The sequence below is a fragment of the Mixophyes fleayi genome, chromosome 1, assembly GCF_038048845.1.
Source record: "Mixophyes fleayi isolate aMixFle1 chromosome 1, aMixFle1.hap1, whole genome shotgun sequence".
In the NCBI taxonomy this organism is placed as follows: Eukaryota; Metazoa; Chordata; class Amphibia; order Anura; family Limnodynastidae; genus Mixophyes; species Mixophyes fleayi.
In genome coordinates, this window is record NC_134402.1 from 231,334,134 (window position 1) to 231,349,697 (window position 15,564).

At 37.5% G+C, this 15,564-nt stretch overlaps 1 protein-coding gene across 2 annotated transcripts in view; it reads left to right on the top strand.

The window, feature by feature from the left end:
• Window positions 1–15,564, top strand: part of CPAMD8 (C3 and PZP like alpha-2-macroglobulin domain containing 8) — a 135,466-nt gene that overhangs the window by 45,175 nt on the left and 74,727 nt on the right. For both annotated transcript variants that reach the window (XM_075207118.1, XM_075207108.1), the window contains exons 6-17: window positions 7–24; window positions 2,308–2,362; window positions 2,774–2,887; window positions 4,679–4,763; window positions 5,098–5,206; window positions 5,517–5,744; window positions 6,165–6,335; window positions 6,462–6,590; window positions 7,766–7,952; window positions 8,528–8,700; window positions 12,965–13,114; window positions 13,827–13,988. In XM_075207118.1, coding sequence (XP_075063219.1) covers window positions 7–24; window positions 2,308–2,362; window positions 2,774–2,887; window positions 4,679–4,763; window positions 5,098–5,206; window positions 5,517–5,744; window positions 6,165–6,335; window positions 6,462–6,590; window positions 7,766–7,952; window positions 8,528–8,700; window positions 12,965–13,114; window positions 13,827–13,988 — 1,581 coding nt within the window. The remainder of the gene's footprint in view (window positions 1–6; window positions 25–2,307; window positions 2,363–2,773; window positions 2,888–4,678; window positions 4,764–5,097; window positions 5,207–5,516; window positions 5,745–6,164; window positions 6,336–6,461; window positions 6,591–7,765; window positions 7,953–8,527; window positions 8,701–12,964; window positions 13,115–13,826; window positions 13,989–15,564) is intronic.

Here is a 15,564-nt window from a genome sequence, read left to right on the forward strand (position 1 = left end):
TTCCAGATTGATGCTTATATAATGGTAAGTTTGGTGTAATTTCTTTTTAGAATCCTATTCAAGTACTGAAACTAAAGTAAAAATGCTTCATATAAATTAGTTCTAGAAGTGTGTCTGAAATATGCTTGCATTCTAGTGAAACTATTTCTCATACTTGCCTACTTTCGGCAAGTGTAGTACGGGAGAGGGGCGTGACTAGAGGGCGGGAGGGGGCGGGGTGCGGCCAAACTAGCCATTTTTGGCCCCACCCCTGCGATGAAAATGCCATTTTGTCGTGGGGGCTGCCTAGCCTAAATGACGCGATTCACCGCAAATCGTTTCATTTAGGCTAGGCAGTTGCGGGATGTGGGAGACTTGCCTGCTCTCCCGGGAGTCCGTGAGATCGATCCGAATTTCGGGAGTCTCCTGGACATTCTGGGAGAGTTGGCAAGTATGCTATTTATTTTCAATGCCTGTCAAACTTTTAGTTAGATACGCAGCAGGAAGATACCCAGACCCCCTATCCCATAGATTGTAAGCTTGCGAGCAGGGCCTTCTCAGCTCTCTGTCTTTTGTACCCAGTTTGTTTATTACTGTGTGTGTCCCCAATTGTAAAACGCTATGGAACTTGCTGGCGCTATATAAATAAATGTTGATGACGATAGAGTACAGAATATAGTTACTTCATCATCATCATCATCATCATTTATTTATATAGCGCCAACATATTCCGTAGCGCTTTACAATTGGGGACAAACGTAATAAACTAATAAACAAACTGGGTAAAACAGACAAAGAGGTGAGAAGGCCCTGCTCGCAAGCTTACAATCTATGGGACAATGGGAGATTGACACATGAGGTTAAGTATACATTTTGCATCTTGGCCCAGCCAGACTGCAAAGGTAAGGTGACTCATAAGCTAAATGATCCTGTCACACAACAATGTTGGTGCGGGGGTAGTTGTCTTGTGTGAAATTGTGTAACAGGCTAAAGGTAGTGAGGTTAAGATGGTGGTTGAGGAATATTATAAGCTTGTCTGAATAGGTAGGTTTTCAGAGAACGCTTGAAAGTTTGTAGAACAGAGGAGAGTCTTATTGTGCGAGGGAGAGAGTTCCATAGAGTGGGTGCAGCCCGAAAAAAGTCCTGTAACCGGGAATGGGAGGATGTAATGAGGGTGGATGAGAGACGCAGATCTTTTGCAGAACGGAGTTGCCGAGTTGGGAGATATTTTGAGACAAGAGAGGAGATGTATGTTGGTGCAGCTTTGTTGATGGCCTTGTAGGTTAGTAAAAGTATTTTATATTGGATTCGGTAGAAGACAGGCAGCCAGTGTAGAGACATACAGAGTGATTCAACAGAGGAATAGCTATTTGCAAGGAAAATCAGTCTTGCCGAAGCATGCAAAATAGATTTTAGGGGTTTGAGTCTGTTTTTGGGAAGACCAGTAAGGAGGGAATTGCAATAGTCAATGCGGGAGATGATTAGTGCATGAATTAAGGTTTTAGCAGTGTCTTGTGTGAGATATGTGCGGATTCTGGAAATGTTCTTTAGATGTATGTAACATGATTTAGATATAGAGTCAATGTGGGGAACAAAGGATAGGCGTGAATCAAGGATTACACCTAGGCAGCGAGCTTGTGGGGTGGGATTTATGGTCATGTTGTCAAATACTTGAATTCAGTTTGTTACTAAGAGAATTTAAAATGAGAAATACCTCTAGTTAAACTATGTACTGGATAACTGGTCCGTATCTGTTATGCAATTCAGTCTCAAATTAACTTTATCCATGTTTGCCAATGGAGAGGTTGAAACCAGTCTCAACTAAGGCCGCACATGTACGGCTACTTTGCATTTTTAGGATTTTTGCCTAGTTTCAGGAAAGCCTGGTGGCCACACTTAGTGACCTCTCTACCCAGGGCCTGATTATACAGTATGCTGGCTAGGCTACAGCCTGGGGTGCAAAGTTTTTTGGGGGTACAAAAATTTGACAGGGATAGGCATAAACTGAAATTCATTTTAAAATATATGAGAAAAGTTGTCCTACAAAGTGAAGAGAAAATATAAAAAATATAGTAAAGTTTTAATCTTGACTTTAAAAATCCCAGTGAAGCTGGGTTTAGAAAATGTGCGGTGGGGGGTGGCTGACGGAAGCTGGATTTTAAATGAAGGACATGTTTGTTTTTGCCTGCTGTGTATTAGTCTGGCATAGAAAGCGAGGGGGAGCTAAGAGCACATTAACCTAGGGCAGCCTGAACCCTTAATCAGGCCCTGTCCCATTGTCATGTAGACTCGCATTGAATTGCTCTTACATCGCCTCTTTGTTTTCAGGATCCACGAGGGTCTAGGATTATTCAGTGGACAGATTTACATCCAATCTGCTGTGGTGAGTTGAATATCCAACAATTATTTCAGATGGTTGCAAGAGATAATTTTTTTAACAAACTATATCTAATGTTACTACACAAATATATAACTGGATTGTGCTCTAGTTAACACTTCTGTTGTAAATGTCCATTTTAACAGTTTTTCATGAAATAGATTGCTTATGTCACCACTCAGATTCCCTTAAATTAATTAATGGGGTATAAATTGAAAGAGAATAGATCTAACATTTCCTCTTCTCTAACTGCCTTTGGTGTAGTGGTATTTCCACAATAATACCAATTCCCACAATAAAACAAGTGATATTATCCTTAATAACACGAAGAACAGAGCAACCCATCCACTAAGACATTCCACTGTGCATCAAAATGTGAGTTCCTTCCAAGTTCATCACTATATCTCTATTTGACAGGTATTGTTAACATGAGTTTTCCTCTTTCTGACCAACCTGTGTTTGGGGACTGGCTGATTTTCGCAGAAACCCAAAGTCATACTTTTAACAAATCATTTGCTGTGCAGAAATATGGTGAGTGGAAACTGATTGTATTTGTGTTACCTTCATTATTACATAGTTATTAATATTTTTTTAAAAAAGCCAGTCCATCAAGTCCAACCTTTCATAAATACTAATTGTGTTGATCCAAAGGAAAGCAAAAAATTCAGTGTTACACTTCAATTCAATTTATTCTCAGAGGAGAAAAATACTTTCTTCCTGACCACAAAAATGTCAATTAAATAAATTCCCGGATCAATCCCCCTCATAATGTCCTCTGCTAAGTCTAGCCACAGATACCATTAATCATAAAAAGAGTATCCAATCAATTTTTTAATTCTGTTAACAAAAAAGGAACACAATGGGAAAATATTAAGGTGATAGTGTGCACACTACTTGTACAAGAAAGTACATTTGGAAAAACTTATGGACATCAATGATTGTCCCTAATTTTGATTATTGAAACATGAAACCGTGCATGAATGTTAGTTCACTGTAGGGATATAAACGATTTAAAGAAAGAATAATAGTGCAGTATACCTTGAAAAGTTTTATTAAAAATTACAGATAAGTATTACAAGTATACATGAGAGAGGCAAAAGGGCTAGTGATATCAAGATAATTAAGGCTTTGTCAAATATATTTAGAAACCAAGTTTCTCTATACTCTCTTTCTAATTTAAGCCTGCCATTTACATTATTAATGAGGTTGTAAATCTCATAACCCCTCCAGCTTTCTTATGAGCTTCTTACCGTGAGGTACCCAAAACTATATTCCATATATAAGATGTGGTGTAACTTGTGAATTATGCAATGGTAATACAGTGTTTGTATTACCTGTGTATCACCAATTGTGTTCACCTTTGCAGCACTATGCACTGCTACTCTGCTTTTTTTTCTAAATTCTCTTCCATCTTATTTTTCCCTAAATGTATTCCATTTAGGCCAGTTACCCACTGCGTTTAAAATGTATATTTTTACAAGTGTTTTTTAATGTCAGTACAAGCATGCATGAGATTAAACTTATTGGTTCCAACGACTCCATATGCACTTGACTTGATTCCTTGGTCAAGTGTGATTGGCTTGCGGTGTCACTTGCACTTTCATAATGTCAGTGTGTAACCGTTCTTAATGTGTAAGTAACCTTTCCATTCATTTGTCATTTCCATGACTGTGTTCAAAACTTTCTGTAGCAAGATAATATATTGCTGTATGACAATTACACTACTTAGTTCGCTGTCATCAGCAAAATGAATACTTTGCTTTGTAGGCCTTCTATAAGGTCATTAATAAAAAAAAGATTGAAGCTGATCCTTGTGTTACACTACGAGGGGCGCACGCAGGATTTTTACCCAAAAAAGAAAAAAGCGAGAGAGCTGATGACAGCTTAGTTTCGGCAGCACTGTACTATACAGCAGCCGCGGCGCTGTCAAAGAAGTGTCCGCGGCGGTGCTGTATACAATACAGCACCGCCACGGGCGCTTCTTTGACAGCGCTGCGGCTGCTATATAGTACAGTGCCGCTATGTGAGGCACTTCGTTTGCGGAATTCTAGAATTCTAGAATTCTATGTCATTTATTCAATATTATGCACAGTTTAAGTCAAACAAGGATGATAAAAGAACATAATCCTAACAATCTTATATTTTGTAATTCATCTGGGAATAAACACTCCTTAAAATTACCTAAAGAAATGTAAATAATATTATCCAAATGTTAACATTAAGCATTTTCTGTCGTTGTCCATTACTTTAAGCACAGTAGGAGTGAATAATTGACAAAATATCATATACAATAGTACATTAATTGCGGATTTTATCTTCCAGTGCTTCCAAAGTTTGAACTGGTAATAACGCCACCCTCATATATTCGGGATATAAACATATGTGAAAAGGGAAAAGTCCAGGCAAGGTACAGTAAGTGGCTGTATTGACAATATAATCTTTCCAAAAATATATATCAGCTCTAATGTTCTCTTTTTCTCATACATATAGCAGCCAGTGTAACTGCTGTAGGTGGCTGTATTAGGGACCTGGCAATGTGTGTCTAATGAGTAAAAACAAATGTAATTAGTGTTAGATATTGTTTAGAAAGGAAGCAGATATTGCTGAATCTGTCTGTATAAGGTTGGATGATGGAGGGGAGAGTCTCCTTTAGAAATGTTGCTATGTGGCCACATATTTAGACTCCTCTGCCTGCTTCCACTAAATCCCTGCCCCTCACATCAATGAATCTCTTATTTCAGGTACACATTTGGGAAGCCTGTGAGTGGATTACTGACCATCAATATGACAGTGACTGGAGTAGGGTATTACAGGCATGAGATTGGACACCAGGTGCTCAAAACCATGGAGGTAAGACCTGTACATATTATTACAGTACATTAAGTAAATGTATTCATTCATACATTCCTAATAATAATAATCCGTAATCACCATTTCAGTATCATCAAATGTTGTTATCCTTATTTTACTCTACAAAAATCTTATTTGTGAGATGAGCTAAAACAATGTATGCATTCACTTTTATTTAACTGAGTTAAATAAGTGTAAATAAGTTTAAAAACAAACAAACCATTAATAAGTACAGTGAATGCATTTTGCATAGATGCATGAATAATCTCAGATATTTTCTCTTCTAATTTTCTCCCCATGTCAATTGTAGGTTTATGGTTCATCAGTGTTTGACATCTGTGCCAGGGATATGATGCCAGTTGACTTCTCAGAGCATTTTCGAGGGACAGTGAATATTTGGGCAACTGTAATTGCTGTGGATGGCAGCAAGCAGGTCACTTTTGATGACACCACCCCAGTGCAGAAGCAGCTGATTGATATCAAATACACAAAAGATACCCGCAAACAGTTCAAGCCAGGCCTGCCTTACCAAGGAAAAGTAAGTTACGGAGATGTGGTCAATTATTCAAATATCCTTAAATCTTGTTTCTCCCATACATCAATATTGTTACAGCAGGTTGTCCTAAGCAGAAAATATTATTACCAACTATCCACTCCATGAATGGCATTTAAAGCATTACTTTTATAACATGAAATGTTTATTGAAATGCATACTTAGTTGTTCCCATTGGGTCAAACAATCCATCAGCCCTATATGTTCTTGCTGCAAGCAGAAAGAGTGGATTCTCCTATATAAAAAGACCTGGTATTCACTGTTGCTAAACAAGAGTGGTCATGAGATAACTAGAAGAATGCATATCAGAACCTTTATCATTCCAATTCAAAGCCACAAGAGGCTTACGCTTATCTTTTTATGTGAACCCCAAGTTGCTCCCTCTTTTGTTCCTCTGCTGATTAGGTTGAGGTCACATATCCAGATGGAAGTCCTGCAGATGGAGTTACCGTACGAATCAAAGCTGAACTCACCCCCAAAGACAATGTGTATACCACTGAGCTTGTGTCCCAGAATGGCTTGGTTGAGTTCCAGATACCATCTATCCCTACAGTAGCCCAGTATGTATGGCTGGAGGTATGACTAAGTGTGAAAGCTCTGTGTGTTCATGTATTACAAAGGGTTCTGATTAGCTGATTTAGTTTATATAGTCTTATTTCCTCTTCTTGTATGCTGCTGATCTTATGTCCATCTTTCTCAAAGTCCAAAGTAATAGCTATAGATGAAAAATCCACAAGAGAGCAGTATTTGCCTAACTACTTGTCGATAAGTAGCTGGTATTCTCCAAGCAAATGCCACCTCCTGATTCAGCCACCTGAAAAGCCATTGCAGGTGAGTACTGGGAGCGTACTGTTATTATTTTTACTCTTTTTTTATGTAGTGCCAACTAATTCTGCAGCAGTGCAGTCAGCATTGCAATCAGGGGGAACAGTTTAAACACACCGGGCCTGATTCATTAAGGAACTTAAATTAAGAAGTTTCTTATTTCAGTCTCCTGGACAAAACCACGTTACAATGCAAGGGGTGAAAATTAGTATTCTGTTTTGCACATAAGTTAAATACTGACTGTTTTTTTCATGTAGCATAAGAAACTTCTTAATTTAAGTTCCTTAATGAATCAGGCCCACCATGATTAACAATACAGTAAGAAACAAATGAAATAAAAGGTTAGAGGAGTCTGCTTGCTGAAGCTTTCAGTCTAAAAGATGTATCAAAGTGATGTGTTGTTATGTAGGAGCCGCACATACATCTACATATTTCACAATAGACATTCATGAATTTCAGGTAGACTTTGGAAGACATTTCTGTTTAGTTATGCTAAAAAGGCATCAAAAACAAACCCAAACATTATGAACAAAGTAACAGAAAATTATTAAAATTATTATGTGATGTATTTCTAAATATTGCTTTGGGAGCTTAGGTGGTAGTGCAGCTTTAAATGGAAAATGTGTAAGAATTTGTATCCGTTTTAGAATCTCAGTCTCCTCTGCATATGGGTTCTATGATTACTTTACTCAGTGTGTGTGTGTGTGTGTGTGTGTGTGTGTGTGTGTGTGTGGTATTGTGTTCTATGTATTAAGAGCAGAGAAAAGTGCATAATAATGTAAATGAGTTGCGTTGATTGTCCTTTTTAATAAAAATACTGTTATATGTAAGTAGATAAAGAATCTAGCACATTTTTGCTCTTGGGCGTTACTTAATGTCACAATAGTCTCCATACATGTTTTGGTCCCTAAATGATCTTTTAACTTAAATTAGTTTTGTGCCATTATTACTCAATCATTCCAGTCACCAATCTTCACTGTAACAAACAATAACAGGATTTGATTTGTTCCTGGAACCAGAGCTTCCTCCCATGTACAATTATGAGTTATTTCCATTTTTTTAATATCACTCCCTTTCAAGATGACTTGTTTGTCTGCTAATTGAATAGCGGACTAGGGATTTTTAAAGAACATAAAGTGCAGTATGAGTCTTGTCACTTGTTTCACCTCTCCTGATGGCAGGTGGGTGAGGATGCCCGGATTGCCTTGAAGTCCACCTGTCCGTGTAATTTCACTTTGCACTACGAGGTGGCATCACGTGGAAACATAGTGCTGTCTGGGCAACAGTCCTCAAATGCCACCCTGCAGAGGATAAAGAGATCATCATCTGTTACCTTTGACTTCAATGAAACAGCTGAGAATGAAGCAGGTGAGTTGTCCTAAAAATGTCAGGTTTATTCTCATTTCACCGTTCTGTAAATATTATGTCACAGGCTGTAAAGTCAAGTGTCAAACACTTCAATGAATTTACACACTGCTTTATAAACATCAACAATGATTGTTGGACATGTGGTCTTGATGCTATTTTATTTTTAAGATCACTTTATGTTTTCATTTGTTACAGTGATACAATGCGTTTTCACAAAGTTTGTTTTTGATTGTCTCTCTGCTCATATTTCCTTGATGTTCACCAAAATCACAAAACATTATAACTGCTATACATTGTATTTTATTGTAGCCATGTTCAATAATGAATATACTGTGAATGTCTTACGAAATGTCAATATTATACACAAAGTCAAATCCAGAAAAGGCTCTGTTCTGTCTTTAAACAAGGTCTAAACGTCCCCTGCTCTATTAACAAATGTTTTGTGTTTTTGAGTATTTATTGTTATTGAGCTTGATGTTTGTTTTATGCTTCTGTCATCAGTACATGTTGTTTTTGCTGGCTTGTTATGTTGTGTTTATATTAAGTGTTTTTATAACCGCTATGATTTCTACCAGCTACAACAGAACCCTCGTCCACTGACTCAGAGGTGTGGATGACGCATGTTCATTTCCGTGTAACTCACACCATGGCCCCTCTGAGCCGCTTGTTGGTTTATTATGTGAGGGAGAATGGAGAGGGAATTACTGACAGCGCCCAGATACTGATAAAACCAGCTTTCAAGAACCAGGTAAATTGCAGACTGTCTGTTTCCACATAATAAAGCTCCTCTAGTGGCTCAGTGTAATCCTCTCACTATAGTCTCCTTGTATTTCCTGCCTCATACTTGTTTCAATAGTCAGTAATTCATAGAATACCTCTATAGCTCCACACACTTCTCTTTATAAATTACTTCTCTTTTTACCTTTCCCTACTACTGTAATATACAGTGTGTGTGTGTGTGTGTGTATATATATATATATATATATATATATATATATATATATATATATATATTTTATGGACTAGTCATTTACCAGTCATTTACACGATAAGCAGTAACATGAGTCCAGACATACAAGTAATCATTTTTACATTTACAGTCTGTTACAAACCTGTATAATTTCAGTACAAAGCAGTACAGAGGAACTCACACCAGGATGTACTGCAGCTAACTTGTGATTGATACAGCTACACTGTACATTAGTGGACTTACAATTATACTAATTGATTTGTCCGTTTCTGAAAATTTGTCCACGTTGTCACGCGGCCCCCGAATTGCCAATAAGTTGCCAGATACATAACACCAAATGCAAAATCAGGCAAGTCACAGTAAAAGGACCATAATGAAATCAGTTAGCAAGAATCAATAAATGGCAGCCTTATGTGAGCTTACAGTTGCTTACTCGTTCTACCTGGATTGTAATAGGGGAGAATGTCTGTCTATACTCCCTGTAAAGCTTAGTACCACAGACAACAGTACACATGTGTACACTTTGCATATGCTTCATAGCTGTGTTACCAGCCTCATTTATCTTTTTTTTTTCCCTTACATATCTTACACCACCATTATATACAGCACATTTACAGCTACAAAACACAATTATTTTCTCTACTTGTCATTAAATACATGATGTAGGAAAACACAGGCAGTTCATTGGGAGCTTAAATTGTGTATTTGTTAAAATGCACTGACTGGCAAATAGAATTATCACCATCATAATCATCATCATTTATTAATATAGCGCCACTGATTCCACAGCGCTGTACAGAGAACTCATTCACATCAGTCCCTGTCCCATTGGAACTTACAGTCTAAATTCCCTAACATACAAACACAGACAGAGAGAGAGACTAGGGTCAATTTTGATAGCAGCCAATTAGCCTGCTAGTATGTTTTTTGGAGTGTGGGAGGAAACCGGAGCACCTGGAGGAAACCCACGCAAACATGGGGAGAACATACAAACTCCACACAGATAGGGCCAAAGGCCATGGTCGGGAATTGAACTCATGACCCCAGCGCTGTGAGGCAGAAGTGCTAACCACTTAGCCACCATACTGGCGAGCCGCGTAATTCTGCAACTTATGGACCTAAAAAATGATGGTTCATCCCTGAATTGTTCTATAGTACCTCCACTTCATTGTAATTCACTGGAACATTGGCAATATAAGCTGACCAGTGTCCAGAATTGCAAAATTTACCATTGAAACACTTTCCTGCCCACGTTCTACTGTATTGTCTGAACTCGTGTTCAATGCTGTAAGTGGAATTGTCACTGAAAAGCACAATAATATTTTCCTAAAATATGAATTAAAAATGTATAACTCCAAAATCTTTGCCATCAACTCCCCTACACAAGAACAAGCAGTGTCCTATCTATAAAAGAAATGTACTGTACCATGATAAATTAATTTTGAACAAATAAGTATGTCAGTAAATGTGAAAGTCGCAATACCCTGTTTGTACACAATATAATTCAATAATAAAGTGTCACATAAACAAGAGGGAATAGTGTCTGGACACTGTCATTAATAAATTCAAATGTTGCATTGTCAGTATAAAATATAATCAAATATAAATGAAAATAAATAAAATTTAGTTAAATGCAAACATTTGTTGTTTTCCCCTTTAAAGATCAAATGGGAATCTGCTTTCCTGCTGCAGTCTAAATAGAGATATCAATAAAGTAATGCGAAGAGACTACTGTGATTACATATAATATAACAGCCACACACATGAATGAAGTAATATCAGCTAGAGAGGTCAATTCACAATCAGCCAATCAAATGTGGCTAGATATCGCTGCTGATCGATGCCATCATCATTGCGTCTTGTTGCACCAGTCTCCAGCATATGCAAGACTTATGTCTCCTGATAGGTGTATATGCGCTTGTGTCCAGGTCACAATTACGTGAACATGCCCTTACTGTACTCTGCCTAAGCTCACCTGCCCCTTTCCTCCTCTGTTCCGACTCTCCAGTCATAAATAGTCATTAGTGTAATATGCAACAAAATCTGGCTAAACATTTTTGGTCCACATGTGCATTGCAGAAATGTGTGTTTATGTAAATATAACAGAAGTACGTTAAACACTACATGAAAACCTACTATGCACAAATTATAAACTTTAAACGCATATTATACTGTACACATTAATGCACTAGTATACAGAGTGCACACCCTATTATAGTACACATATAATACACTATCTGATCCTCCAACATAACCTTTTTCATCTGGCAAAAAATTATTTTCTCCCTTTTTTCTGCCTTCTGTTTTTTTTCTCTCTTTTCCTCTTTTGTGTGGTTATTTACTTCTGTTCTACCAATTGGAGCCTCCTTCTGACAATTTGGCTACTGTGGACACAGGTCGTGGCTTATGAGGCCACGTGAGTCACAATCACAATATTAGTCCTACATGACTTCTGTAAGCTATGACCTATAGGACCAATGCTGTGTTATTGAATGAACCGGCTACATAGGTGGCCCTTGGCCACATAAAGTACAACTAGGCCATCCAAAGGCCAGCCCAAAATGTTCAATAGGTGTTTGGCTAAGAGTACATGCCTCTCAGGCCTATACTCTTACAGGCCTTGGAGGCCTGTAAGAGTACCTGGTGACCGATCCACCCCATGGGTGCAGGTTAAGGCCACAAGTCAAGGGGCTGGCGCCGCCCCCCTGTCTCACTTGCCTGTAAGCTCTGCACATCCTGCACCTATTATAGATATGCCCCTGACAAATGCACAAATAAACACCCATTATAAACAGATTCTAAGCACAAAATAAAAATCTGTCCAAACTCATCCGCGCACCTGCCACATGCAGCAGAATGCTCGATTAAAATGTCACCCTAAAACTTTGAATAGAAAACTAACAATAACCAATGATGAAAATCCAATAGTATCAAAGTATAATAATAAACTCATATGTGAATATGTGAATACCAATCGATATAGAACACAGTATAATAACTTATACAATATTAAAAGTGCAACAAAATGAAATAAAGTGTTGTCTCCTCTTGTTGAAAACGTGGAATTTGTCTTCTTTATGTCTCCAGTATTAACATGTGAAGAAAAATTAAATAAAAACCATTATAGTGTAATCTGTATACCAAACACACACATATCATATCTGTTTAATATAATAATAATAATAATTTAAAAATAGAACAATATTCTCGTCCTCACCTATATTTAATCCAGGGGGCATGATACAGATCTGATATGTCTTAGGTGTTATATAGTATGTCCCTTTACTTAAAATACAGACAACATTAGTATGTCACCAATGTTCATTAGACATGAATGATTTGAAGGCTCTGATGTGTGCCTTAGGTCAGTGTTGGCTAACCACGTTATGTGAAACTACAAGTCCCAGCATACCCTTCCAGCAATAAGATGCTATATTTTGGCAAAGCATGCTGGGACTTGTAGTTTCACAACACCTGGAGTGTTACAGGTTAACCAACACTGGCTTAGGTGATATCTAGTATATCCTTTTGCCTATACTACAAATAACATTAATATTTCACAAGTATTCATTCAGTATAAATAATTTATAAGCCATAGATAAAACTACTCCAATTCTAATAAAAATATATTCTTTATTTCCAGACATCCGCTGGATTAAAACTGGCATCTCAAAAATAACAAACACTCAAATTTCTCTGTGTTATATCCAATCCCTGTAATGATGTGCGCTTTCCCCATACAGTTCGAAATATGAGCATATAGATTCTGATAAGTCTCTGTAGAGTATGCTGTTAAGATGCCGGCAAACAATTTCTACAGCCCTCAGATCTGAGTAGCACAGAGGTTCTTAGATCCCCATTAATACAGCGTTTCAAATTAAAACATTTTCAAAGTGTTGTCACATTCTTACAGGGATTGGATATCGCAGAAACTTATTCTACATAGTCAAAACCTTTAACATTTTTCTTTAGTTCCAACTATTGTCTACAACATTTCTATCTTATAAGAATGTCTACTTTCTCCCTCTATAATGTTGTACAGGTCTCTGTATCTCTGTCCTCCAATGACTCTAGACCAGGTGATGTGATAGATATTAAAGTAAAGGCTACCAGAGGAAGCTGTGTATGTGTGTCCACTGTGGATAAGAGTGTCTACCTCCTGCGCAACGGCTTCCAAATAACTCCTGAACAGGTTAGCTACTAATCCTGGTACACATAAATGGGTGTATAATGAAGAAAATGAGATTTTGTACGTATCTCAAACATCAGGTTTTGTGGGTTTAACTTACTGTAGAGCATTGATTAAAAATGCAAACTTTATTATTGTAAAAGTTTATTTTTGTGGTTTCTGTGTTGTTGGTAGGTCTGGTAATGATTAATGTGGCAGAATTTGTCTTTCATAAAGTACACTAATTGCGTACAATTTTTATGTTATGTTAGTTTAACATCTAATTTACCTTTACTGACAAGATAGATCAAACTAATAGAGGTTTTACACCAAGTTTAACTTAAAGCTATGTTTCACTTACAGACGATTTATTGGGTGACTGTATGTACTAAGTACAATATCTTTTGAAGCTTCCTTCTATGCTTTTCAGCCATGTGGGTTTTTTTTCCTCATGCAAAAAACATCACACTGTAATAACAAATGTATTCACTACAGACAGCATAGCAGAGTTATCTTAAATATAAAAGGTTATTATTGATTATACAAGGATATAACTGGAAAATACAGAGGGAAGCAACAAAGAAAAATGATTTAGTAAAAGTTGCAGTTCTTGGTAGAACTAGAACATTCATTTTGTTTGAGGTCCTCTTTATATAAGGGACACAATTAACATTAATACTAAGCAATATTATCACTTGTGATAATGAAAGTAAAATATGAGCTTTGGCTTCTACAGATATTCCAGGAGCTAGCTGCATTCGATGTCTCAGATGGTTTTGGGACAGGGAAGGATGAAGGACATTTCTGGTGGCCAGGACTAGGCTCCCAGAGGAGACGGCGTTCATCAGTTTTTCCATGGCACTGGGACATCATTAAAGATGCTCGATTTGCTTTCACAGTAAGTGGGTACTAGGAGATAAGATGGGTCTGTAATGAATGTAGCAGTTAGCAGACCCTTAATGTTTGTGCTAAAGCATAGAAAGAGCAACTAACAAACATATAGATAAGTTGATAATAAGCAAACACAGGAATGGTGCAATATTTTAAAAGCAGAACTTTGTCAAGAGTGAAGAGCTTATGAAGTGAGAAACTAACCTCATATTGACCACTATTCTAAGTTATTCTAGAGTCTGTATTGCAAAATGGGCATGTAAATACATGAATAAGGGTCCCGGTGGTGTAAATAAGGAGGATAGTCAGGTACAGGGATCCTATAAGAAATTATTTGCTTCCCTTAAAGACTGTTTTGTGACTATTTCTGGGTTGTGATTATAAAATGCTCTAAAAAAAAAAAGTATAGAGAAAATGAGTTTACCTAGGCTAGTTTTGTTATGGGAAGACTATTATCAGAAGTTGTCTTCTCTCCTACTGATTGTAAGAGAATGTATTGTTTCCTAACCTGCTGATAAAATTTCCATCAAAGCACTAGAGAAATTGTGCCTAATCTAAAAAGTGGGGCATACGTTGTAGTTGTTAAGTAGATTGAAATTTTTAAAACTGTTCTATGGAATATTAACCTCATTCCACATTTGGTGGTGGAATTTCACATATATTTACTGTGTGGACTTTGCCCTGCAGAATTCCCCCTCTGATTTTTTTGTCCTTTTTTGGTTCTGTTCCATGTCATGATGTCACTCACAAAAGCCACACTAACAGCTGCTGTGGAAAGGCCTTAGAGATACTGCTTCCATTAACCCTGCCACAGTCACTGGTGTTGCAGATGTTGATGAAGCATTGATTCATCCTGGTGTTGACTTGTTTACTCAAGGCTGGTGTCACTGATGTACCCCTTAAGCTGGGTACACACTACAGAAATCTCGACCAACTTTTTATGCTGAGCGATTTTACATGTGATCGATGGTCCGATCGCTCGGTCCATGGACTGCATACACACTAGCCTTGTTTAGGACGATAAAGGGAAGAGTGGACGTCCCTTTAGCGACTTTTTACAGCCATGTTGTCGTGAGCAATGACTTTAATTTCGTACTCACTGTTGTGGATCGGTCGGAATTTTATACACACTACACAACGGAAACGAGATTGGAACGAAAATATTAAACGGTACGACCAACCAAATGAGACGACAATCGTCCATTTGGGCAGACTTTCGACCATCGTGTCACTGCACACACTGACCCAACTTTTGAACGAGCGGTCGTATGTCGGCTGTTTGAGCCAATTATTGGACGAAAACAGTGTAGTGTGTACCCAGCTTTAGTGTAAAAATGGCTAATCATTGTAGGAAGGCCCTATAAATTAATACCTCTATAGGAAAGTGAACAATCACAATTAGCATTAATTTCAGAATTTAAAACTGCAGTGTTTTAGAAAATTACCAGTTAACTTGCATAAATATTTTTAGAATCCAACAGTATTTATTTGTAAACGTAAACTAAAGTCCAAAAGAAATGAAGTTTCTGTGACCGCCTTAACTTTGGTGACAATTCAGATCCAAATTTGAGATCTGCAGGTTT